General features: G+C 38.5%; 1 protein-coding gene across 3 annotated transcripts in view; it reads right to left on the bottom strand.

The window, feature by feature from the left end:
• Positions 1–625: 625 nt before the first annotated feature.
• top3b (DNA topoisomerase III beta) overlaps positions 626–10843 on the bottom strand; it is a 57097-nt gene continuing 46879 nt past the window's right edge. For all 3 annotated transcript variants that reach the window (XM_044195596.1, XM_044195594.1, XM_044195595.1), the window contains exons 16-18: positions 10060–10261; positions 2534–2721; positions 626–1048 (exon numbers count right to left, since the gene is read on the bottom strand). In XM_044195596.1, the coding sequence (XP_044051531.1) occupies positions 767–1048; positions 2534–2721; positions 10060–10261 (672 nt within the window). In that variant the 3' untranslated portion in view covers positions 626–766. The remainder of the gene's footprint in view (positions 1049–2533; positions 2722–10059; positions 10262–10843) is intronic.

Genomic DNA, 10843 nt, shown 5'->3' with positions numbered 1-10843 from the left:
CAATGCACTATAGATAATGTTAAGAGATCTGCGATATACTTGGTATGCTCAACACCCTATTGGAGCATTTTCCTGTACGTCATCACACTTCCCGCCTCCTTCCACTGTAAATTTAAAGGACCGTACCACTATATATACGTAGGATAATTTCGCACATAAAATAGAAATAGGAAATTAAGACAGTAAATAAGGTATTATTTTACTCTACTTACAAGAAAAAGGAAACTGAAGGAAAGTTCTTTGAAAAATGGCAATTTGAAAATGGAAAGTGAAGATGAAAAACCTAATATGGAAGAGCATTAGTGGAAATAATCAAGTTAAAAGCTTAAATAGTAAAGTATGAACAAAAATTTGTCCTGGAAATGGAAAATGAAACTTATTGCTAACATGTCAAAAGTTATGCTAACTTACTAAACGTTTGCAATATAAATGGTACATACATATATCTTCATACAAATGGAACAATTGTGTCATGCTATAGCATGATACCAGTTCATATTAACATACCAACTGTACATGTGTTAGCATGTTAACTAGCATGCCTGTTAGAATTTAAACTCAAAGCTCAATCTGTTGAAATTTCAAAAGTGTAGTACTGCAAAAACTGCAAAGACATCATTTTCTATAAGGTTTTCATACATCAACATTTATTTTAATACATATTTTAATTCAGTGTAATTAAACACGTAAAAACAGAAGTCCATTTACTGAAATACAAATTCATGCTATGTGTCTAGCAAATAACAGGACATACTAGGCACAGACACTATACAAAGTAAGCTGCCAAGGCAGCCATTTTGTCTTTAGGTTTTTTCAGATTGCCACGGCGTCCCCTGCCACGTCCCCGTCCTCCTCGTCTTGCACCCCCTCCCCGATGTATGGAGTGCCTCATGGTGGCATGTTTGAGCTCCACCAGATCCTGGAAGACCAGATCACAGAAAACACAGCCGGTGTGTTGGGTCTCGCCTGCAGGGAGTGGAGTACGAGTCTTGTTGAAGTCCACCGCAACCAGAGAGGCGTCGCAGGCATCGCAGCTTTCCTGAGCAACCTATGGGAAGAGAGAACAACCTTAGAGGCAGCATGTAGGATCAAAAGAAATTGTAAGAGTTGAAATGATAAAACCTTCAGGGGAAAAAAAACAAGACATCATAAATACAAGGATGGGGGACTATTGGGCTGAGTTTAAATCCACTCCACGATTCACAGTTTTAAAAGTAGCTTTGGATGACTGAATCTTCTAGAGAGTGTTCCAAATCGTGTTGAGAAGATGAGGAATGAGGACACATCCGGAAGAACTTGGGAGAAAAGAAATCTGGGTGTGCCCTACACGGAAGTGATTTAACAGACATAAACACCCCTTCACTGAAAATGTGTTCGACTGGTCACTCCAACTGACCCGGTGGGACTGTAACAAGAAGATGGCTGCTGAGGAAACAGTATCACTGCAGAACTATGATTCTGTCAAACTGCCAACAGGCACATGACAAATAACAGCACCACCACCAACTAATAGCCTACAGAGTGTAAGCTGTTATTTCTATAATACCTATACCTATCAGACTTGCTGTGCCTATAGCTATGGGCTTTATTTGGAGAATTTATACTGTAGTTTCTTCATGTCTGTTCCAATCTTTTAAGAATAAATATACTGTATATCTATCAGTGTTACTTCCACTCAGTAACAGTCCCTCACAAAGTAATAGATCTATGTTATTCCATTTTAATGAAACAACATGCCTATTTGAAACAATCAACAATGGATGGCTGCAGATAACCCCAGATGTCCACTGGGTGTGGCTGCATCAGGGTGTCAATTTATGGATTGCCACGAAATAATTTTGTATAGATATTTATGGTCCCCAGAGAATGAATCCTACTGAATCCTACTGACTGCAACAAATACCATCAGATTAAGAAAAAGCCATATGATAAAAGTGAGCCTTAAGAAGAGATTTGAAGGAGGATACTGTGTTTACCTGCCTGAGATCTCCAGGCAGGGAGTTCCACAGCTGTAGAGCACAGACAGTAAAAGCCCGGGCATCTTTAGTGACAAGTCAAGATTTTGGAACCATTAGTAGGGCCCTGCCACAGGATCTCAACTGAACTGTACTTGTATAGCGCCTTTCTAGTCTTCTGACTACTAAAAGGGGAAGCTAGGATCGAAGCTGAGAACCGTTTTTAAAGATGTATGTCTTCAGTAGGAACCAATGGACTTGGGGCTGAGAGCCACAGAGAGAGTAGGGAAGGCAAGTCATACTTTTCCTTTAAATTCAGCTGCAAAACCTTGTGCACCTTATTGCACATGAAAGGAAACTTTTGCAAAACATTTCACTTTAAAAGTAGTCATTTCCGCAGGTAAATTAACTTATTCGTACACCATCTCTAGTTGAAGATGCATTAATGAGGGATATCAGCTGCTTATATGTTTGGGAGGAATAAAAGAATGCAGACTGGATATTTAGATCACTACGTGTATATAATACTTACATAAGATTATCTTGACATAGGACAAGATGTAGGGCTATTTTCTTACCTGCACTCTGTGTGCATGTTCAAAAAAGTGCACCACCACGTTGCATTTATTACAAGCCATCCTCCATTTTGGTCCAGAGATGGGATCCAGCACCAAAACCCCACTGTCACACTCCACACACTGTCCAATGCCCAAAGAGTTGAGAGAGTGCTGACAAGACGGATGGGTACATTCATTGCATCCCATACCTGGAAAAAGGGGTCAGAATATCAGAGAGATCAGAATATATACCAAGACTACTGAAAGGGCCAGATTTAATAAGAAAGTGGTGTTGTGCGCTGCAGTTTTAAATTAGTTTGAGGCCACAATTTGCGTGTATTCAGTGCCTAAGACAGCAGCTCTTTACGTAGTCAGCTCCTGGACTGAACCTGGTACTGACTTCCAGACACACACTGCAAGTGCTCTGATCTTGAATACAAAATATTTACTCAAATTATTACTTTTTATTTTTTACAATCCTTAGCATATATAATTCTTAACACATTAAAAATATGTTCATGGGAAATGAAAAGGAGATGAAGTGATATACCAAGACAGAGAGACAGAGAGAGAGAGAGAGGAAGGAGCAGCAGGTCCAGCAGCAGCTCAGAGTAGAGCAGGTGGAGGTGGAGATGGTGTTGGTATGGATGTTACTACTGAGGTAAATGCAGCCAAACACACACTTACAGCAGGTAAAATAAGTATTGAACATGTCACCATTTTTCTCAGTAAATATATTTCTAAAGGTGCTATTGAAATAAAATTTTCACCAGATGTTGGTAACAACTCATGAAATCCACACATGCAAAGAAATCAAACCATAGATGTCCATAAATTAAGTTATGTGTAATAATGTTAAATGACAGAGAAAAAGTATTGAACACATGAAGAAAGGGAGGTGCAAAAAGGTATGGAAAGCCAAGACAATCAGTAATTAGAAAGCAATGCTGCCCTTTGTCAGTGCAAATTAATATCAGCTGGTTCAGTCCCAACAGATGACCTATAAAAAGGTGTCTCATTACCAAGGTGTCACAGAAGAAACATCTCATGATGGGTAAAAGCAAAGAGCTCTCTCAAGACCTTTGCAACCTTATTGTTGCAAAACATACTGATGGCATTGGTTACAGAAGGATTTCAAAACTTCTGAATGTTCCAGTGAGCACTGTTGGGGCCATAATCCAGAAGTGGAAAGAACATCATTTCACTATAAACCGGCCACGACCAGGTGCTCCTCGCAAGATTTCTGACAGAGGAGTGAAAATAATTATCAGAAGAGTTGTTCAAGAGCCAAGGACCACTTGTGGACAGCTTCAGAAGGACCTGGAATTAGCAGGTACAATTGTTCAAAGAAAACAATAAGTACTGCACTCAACCGCCATGGCCTATATGCACGCTCACCACGCAAGACTCCATTACTGAAGAAAAAGCATGTTGAAGCTCGTTTATAGTTAGCTGCACAACATTTGGACAAGCCTGTGACATACTGGGAGGATATAGTCTGGTCAGATGAGACCAAAATTGAACTCTTTGGATGCCATAATACATACCTTGTTTGGAGGAGAAATGGCACTGCACATCACCCCCAAAACACCACACCAACAGTGAAGTTTGGAGGTGGAAACATCATGGTGTGGGGCTGTCTTTCAGCATACAGTACTGGGAAACTTCATATAATATGTAATTTATAATATAATATATAATTGAAGGAAGGATGAGTGGAAAAATGTACAGACATTCTTGATTAAAAATCTGCTGCCATCTACCAGGATGATGAAGATGAAATGAGGGTGGACATTTAAGAAAGACAATGATCCCAAACACACAGCCAAAGAAACTCTCAATTGGTTTCAGAGAAAGAAAATAAAGCTGCTAGAATGGCCCAGCCAATCACCTGACTTGAATCCAATTGAAAATCTATGGAAAGAACTAAAGATCAGAGTTCATAAATGAGGCCCACGGAACCTTCAAGATTTGAAGACTGTTTGTGTGGAAGAATGGGCCAAAATCACACTTCAGCAATGGATGCAACTCGTTTCTGCATACAGGAGGCGTCTTGAAACAGTCATTACCAACAAAGGCTTTTGTACAAAGTATTAAATGAATTTTAGTAAGCGTGTTCAATACTTTTTCCCTGTGTCATTTAACATATTAACAATATTATACATAACTTAATTTATGGACATCTATGGTTAGATTTCTTTGCATGTGTGGATTACACAGGTTGTTACCAACATCTGGTGAAACTTTCATGTCAATAGCACCTTTAGAAATATATTTACTGAGGAAAAAATGGTGACGTGTTCAATACTTACTTTACCTGCTGTAAATGTCTTAATAAAGGACTGGGTAGTTGAAACCTGTAGTGATTTTACAGTTAATTGATGGTCAAGTTCAAATTAAAGTTCGATCAACACAAACCAAAACACCCCCTCCAGTATTCGTTTGTGTTATAGTAATCAGATATGGTGTTTATTAAAAAAAACGGAATCGCTTAATTTTTCTTTCTAATAATCAGTTTTCAGTTCTATGTAGATCCCATCTGTGCTATGTTTACGCAGCACTAGCACTAATTCTCTAATATGTATGAATTACAAAAGAAATGGTGGTGCCTCCACTTAATAGGGATACATACGTTTATGATGTAAATCCCACTAAGAATTTATGTATTTAATTACTATCCCTTTTTAAACTGAAATCATTATTTTAGTTAAAGGTTAACACAATTATTGTACCCACTTGAAAAAAAACTTACAATAATTAAGAAAACAATATACAAATTACATATTTCACTTGAATCTGACCCTTTTTCAAAAGTTTCAATATACCTTGAATTTTCTTAGGAGTGACTCTTTAAATGACATTCTGAAAAAATCTCAATACCTTATTTACCAATTTCAAAACTCAACTAAGGGCTCGCGCTCTCACTCTGCAACTCAAAAGCAGTGTCTTTTAAAATAAAATGATGTAGTCCTGAGTCGTTGCTTGAGAGCGTTGTAGCCTAAATCAAATGACCACTTCACTTGCTAGTGCAAGCTATCAAAATAATTGCATGTGCAATGTTAGTTGGTACTCACAAATCCATGGAATGTCACCTGATGCATGGGCAAAGGAAAGAGGGAGAATGGGTGAGGAATGCGGGAAAAAGGCGGATGGATTTCAGGCTGGATGCTGCAACAATTTACAACAGTACTCTGGCTGGCAGCAACAGTCCAGAACGAAGCTATAGCAGTGCAGAAGACACCTACTCCTCACTAGAGGTGTTCAGTACATGTACGAACGAATCTTTATCAACAAATCTTCAGAGAGTACTGACTACACTGGATCACCATTGTCACTGACCAAATCAGTAGCTTTTAGCAGTGGAGCTCCCCTCACTGGTGAGTGACAGCACCACTGTCATCTCAGCTGAGATTCACAGTACGTTACTTCCTCGTTAAAAGCCTATTAAAAGACAGTGAAACCCACATCCCCCACAATCATAATCTGATAATTATGTCGTAAATGGCTGCTGAGCCATCAACTTTACGTGCAGTGCTTGTATAGGCTAGTTTTGTACTGAACTGAACGTGACAGCTTGGACTAGCAACAGACTAAATGTACTACTGAACTGAAAACAGTCAATCAGCACTGAACAATTATTGACAATAAAGCCAAAAAAAATCTACTTGCAGCAATAAAAAAATCAGCACTGAACTACACAGCTGTATGAATGGTGATGCGTTCACTTACTGATGTACGTACTGAAGTGCATTTGAATGGTTATGTAAGGTGGCCCTGAGAGCTCAATGCACTGCAACATAAAATAACACATGCAAATAACACATGCAAAGAAAACTTCATAAATACAGAAAACACAACCAAATACACAAATGTGCTGCCAGTAGCACAGGCAACATCGGAAACTGTTTCCAGAGGACGTTAAAAAGTTAATAAATTATTTAATTAAATCTGGAAATTTTAAAACTGAATTTTTTAGTTTTTTTGTGGGCACAAGTGCATGCACCTCACAGGACAATGCAGAGCAAGGAAGTGGAATTCCATTTATCTTTTTAATGATTTCCGAGGAGATTTAGTGTTTGACAGATGTTAACCTTTACTATGCAGTTCACCAGTGTTGACAGACGACATGTAGCCTGAGTAATAATCATATAGGCATTATTAGACCAGAAATATCCAGAGGAATAGGTTTTTTACTTGCTATGTTGCTTGTATGTTGCCTTTGTGTGTGTGATGTCTGTTTGTAAAGTAGTGACATTTAGTTTTATATTTACTAACTAGTAATATTGGCTTATTCTCAGAAGACTTCCTTCCTCCTCAAATAATCCCCATACAGACAACTACTACCTTGTGTAATTTACATAATTCCTTCTAGTGTAGATCTGTATGCAGCGCTTTGAGTAGTCAGAAAGACTAGAAAGGCGCTATATAAGTACAAAACTCCCATGCTTAAAAATGAAAAATTATTACCAGTGGGGTATAATGCAAGAAAACTTGCACAGTCTTTGCATGCTAACTAACTCCTTTTAACTTGGCACCGTTATCCAAAACAGATCATACACATACACCCCTCTAGTTTGACCCTTAAAGATATCTAAGCCTGGCGGAGAGGAACTTTAAAGCTCCAGCTACACACACTTTCTTGTTTCTGACCATGTGTGCTCATGCACACAAGACATACGGAGGCAGAACAAAGAAACATACACACATTCCTTTGTTTGACACCATCTTAGATCCATGCAGCCATCTTGGATGCACACACACACACACACACACACACACACACACACACACACACACACACACACCCCTTTGTTCTGTAGTTAGTGAATTGCGAATTAGTCTTCATATTGTGTGTTTTTGCTTTGTTTATCTTTTAATAAATGCTTGGGTATAATTATGCTAGTTTCTTTAATGTTTCACAAGAGTCAGTAATTTGCCAACCTCTTCTATGTTGAACTCCAAATCCTTCAACCTACTAGCTATTATGGTAATTCTGGTTATAGTTATTAATTTAATTATTAATCAGTTCCAAATTGATAGTTTAGTGTATTATATGAGACTCAATCAATTGATTGGCTATTATTTATCTTCTTTAGGAAGAGAATAAAGTCCCCAAGGACTTTATTCATTAAAGTTATTATTTATGATTATCCTTGATAATCTTGATAGCCAAATTTAATTGATTGCACCTACACAGTTTGGTGCCCCTTTAACCATTGTGAATCCCAACACACTGGTTTTAATATAACATTTTAAAAGCATTTTAAAGATAATGTGTTTTCAGTCTTAAGGCCTTTACACACCAACAGTGACACAAATAAATGGCCTGAGATTTTGAATAATTCAGATGCAAATTTTGACGCGCCTGACTATTCACATCAAGCACAATGCAATTTTGCATATAAATAGTTATGTTTCTTTAAAAAAACTTGCACCACAGGAAAAAACAACGCAATTAACATCAAGCAATGATGACCTGGTGCTCCTTTGATAGATGATTTTTTTGTATTTGTATTTACTTTGAGGAAAGTCCCATTTGTTTGTAAACAGTTCCAGCTGTGCACAATGTGCATTTGGTCCATTCATATTCTTTGACACGAGTTGGGTCGCCGGTAGCTTGGCCAAACATCATTCAAAGTCTGATCTCTCCTCTTGAGGATTGCGTTAACATACGCACCCACCAGACAAGTTGATTAGTGGTTAATAAATACCCATCTGTGTTGTTGGTCTTTTTGTGCACTCCAAAGAAGGCAGCAATGCCAGTACGTGTTGGTTCTTATTTTAACCTTAATTTTAACTTTAATTAATGTTGCCCAACACAGCATTTTTATCCTTGTATTGCTTTTGGAATTTCCCCCCCCCTACAAGGACCATCTCTCCTCCAAGTAGCTAAGAAAGAGCATTTTTTCAATGGTGGTTTTTACGCACAGTAAACTCTTGCGACCCTATAGCCTCTTGGCATTGTTCCACAGTACAATTTCACATTGCTTATTCTGTTTTGTCAACTAGGCTACATAATATCCTTTTAAAGACAAAATAACTGTGAGCATTGACTAGAGACAAATACATTAAATAAACAGTCAAATAAACTATATCAGACTGATAGGCGGTGGATAGAGGAAGATGTTTTTCTTCTACTAATGCTTCTGCTTCATAACTCTCACCTTACTCAAAGGCACAACCTGGTGGCGGAAGCCACATTCACAAACATTAATATTGCATAAAATATTAAATTATGAACACTGGATCTGGAAAACATGTTAGATCAGTACATCTTGGAATATAAACATTACCTGCATATTAATTAATTTCAAATGAACCTATTAAGTGAATTAAATTGAATTATACTCAAAAATAAATTGTGGGGTCCCTGATAACAAAACAAAACAGTTAACAGAAGGAAGTACCCAAACCAATAAACAAACAATCTTGTAAATATAAATTACGTACTTGTGTGGAAAGTGAAATTCCGTCCCTTATGTGAAAGCTTGCATTGACTGGATACAGATTCGAAAAATATTACTAATGCGCACATGATCACATGTGTGCAAACGCCTTGTTTCTGCACCATGATTCTGCAAATTATCTGCAAATTATCATGTTTTGAAAAGAACATTACTTGAAAACGACAAATTGCCACTACTTTATACTGCAAAAGGGTTTTACAGTGTTAGCCATACTAGCAGCATGGCTCTATGGATGTCAGTTGGTCAGTTCACCACTTTGGTCCAGACTGAAATATTTAAACAATTATTAGATGGACTGCCATGAGATATTTATGGGCCCCAGAGTATGAATCCTACTGATTTGGTGATCCCTTGGCTTTACCTCTAGCGCCACCTGCAGGTTAACATTTTTGTTTCTTTACAAATACAATATCTCAAAAACTATTGGCCATCTTGCTGATGCATCTATTTGATCGTTTTTACAATCTCACAAAAAAATGAATCATAAAATTTTAAAGTCCTTCCCCTGCTCTCCCCCAAAAAATTGAATACAAAAATGAAAAAAGAATAACCACATAACCATTCAATTCAATTTTATTTATATAGCGCCAATTCATAACAGAAGTTATCTCATTGGACTTTTCCTATAGAGCAGGTCTAGACTGTACTCTTTCTAATATTATTTACAAAGACCCAACAAATCCCACCATGAACAATCACTTGGCGACCATCCACCCACACAATATTTTAATGCTGCTCCATACTGGCTGTAAGTGTGCAGGAAATATATCATCATCTGGCATGGAAAAAGTCAAATCTACTGTATACCGAAAATATAGATTGTTTGTATTGTATTGTTTGCCCCAAGGTTTAGTTGCCTGCCTGAAACAGAACTGCCACTTCTTCATAAAAGGCCCCTAAAAGTTCATAATTTTTCATGATAATTCATCATCATCCAAGAAACCTTTACATAGTAATAATGACTTACTAGTGTTAAGGCTGGTTACATGTTTGTTGTCAGGGTTACAAGGCTCCAGATAATTAGCCACTATCTAACAACCACAAGAATTACCAAGAGTTACAGTTCAGGTTTTGTCCTACCTTTCTTCATGTCCCTGAAAGGCGGATTGCTGAAGCAGTAGGGGCACAGGGGGTAGCTCTTTCCCCGGGCCCCAGAGGTCCACAGCACAAGCTCAAAGTCATCCAGTGGACATCGGAGCTCCTTGTACAGCTTGATGGCTCCATTCTGGGAAAGACTGTAGGTCTCGTCGCAGTGGGAGCAGTGGAGCCTGCTGGGCTTGGCCTGCAGATACATGTTAGGATCCGATGTCAGGATCAGATCAAGTGCATCCTACAGACTAGACAGTTGAAACAACAAGGGATGAACATCAAGTCCTCACCTAACCAACCTCAGAGACCTCACTATGGCTCTGATACTGTGGCTGCTTATCAAAGAAAAAAAAAGTGTTGGGACTCCACAGATGAATTCATTCATTTGGGTGATTGTTAACTGAACTTTTGTTAGGAGACTGCATTCTCTTTTGTCCCACAATCCTGAGAGCCACTGAATGCAGCATTGGCCAGTCTCACCTGTGACCCGGATGTCACCAGGTCAATAAATAGGTCTGCGATCATTGGTTCTGTCTCTCTTTCTCCTGAAATCCTTCAATGCGGCGGACAGCTGTGGCTACATCCCTCTCAGTGATACCTGCTCACCAGCAGACACCCACCTGAACTCTCTCCTCCTGGCTTAGCCGTGTAACCTGCTTGGAGCAGAAACACATAGCAGAACCGAAGTCTCCTGATCTACCAAAGCACTGCGAAGGCAACAAAGTTTAGCGCAAACGGCTGCTGCACACAGTGCCTGCCAACTAACTTCACATGC

The sequence above is a fragment of the Siniperca chuatsi genome, linkage group LG5 (genome assembly GCF_020085105.1).
Source record: "Siniperca chuatsi isolate FFG_IHB_CAS linkage group LG5, ASM2008510v1, whole genome shotgun sequence".
NCBI classification, from domain to species: Eukaryota; Metazoa; Chordata; class Actinopteri; order Centrarchiformes; family Sinipercidae; genus Siniperca; species Siniperca chuatsi.
The sequence above is the reverse complement of the archived record's forward strand: the minus strand, read 5'-3'. Positions and strand labels throughout refer to the sequence as shown.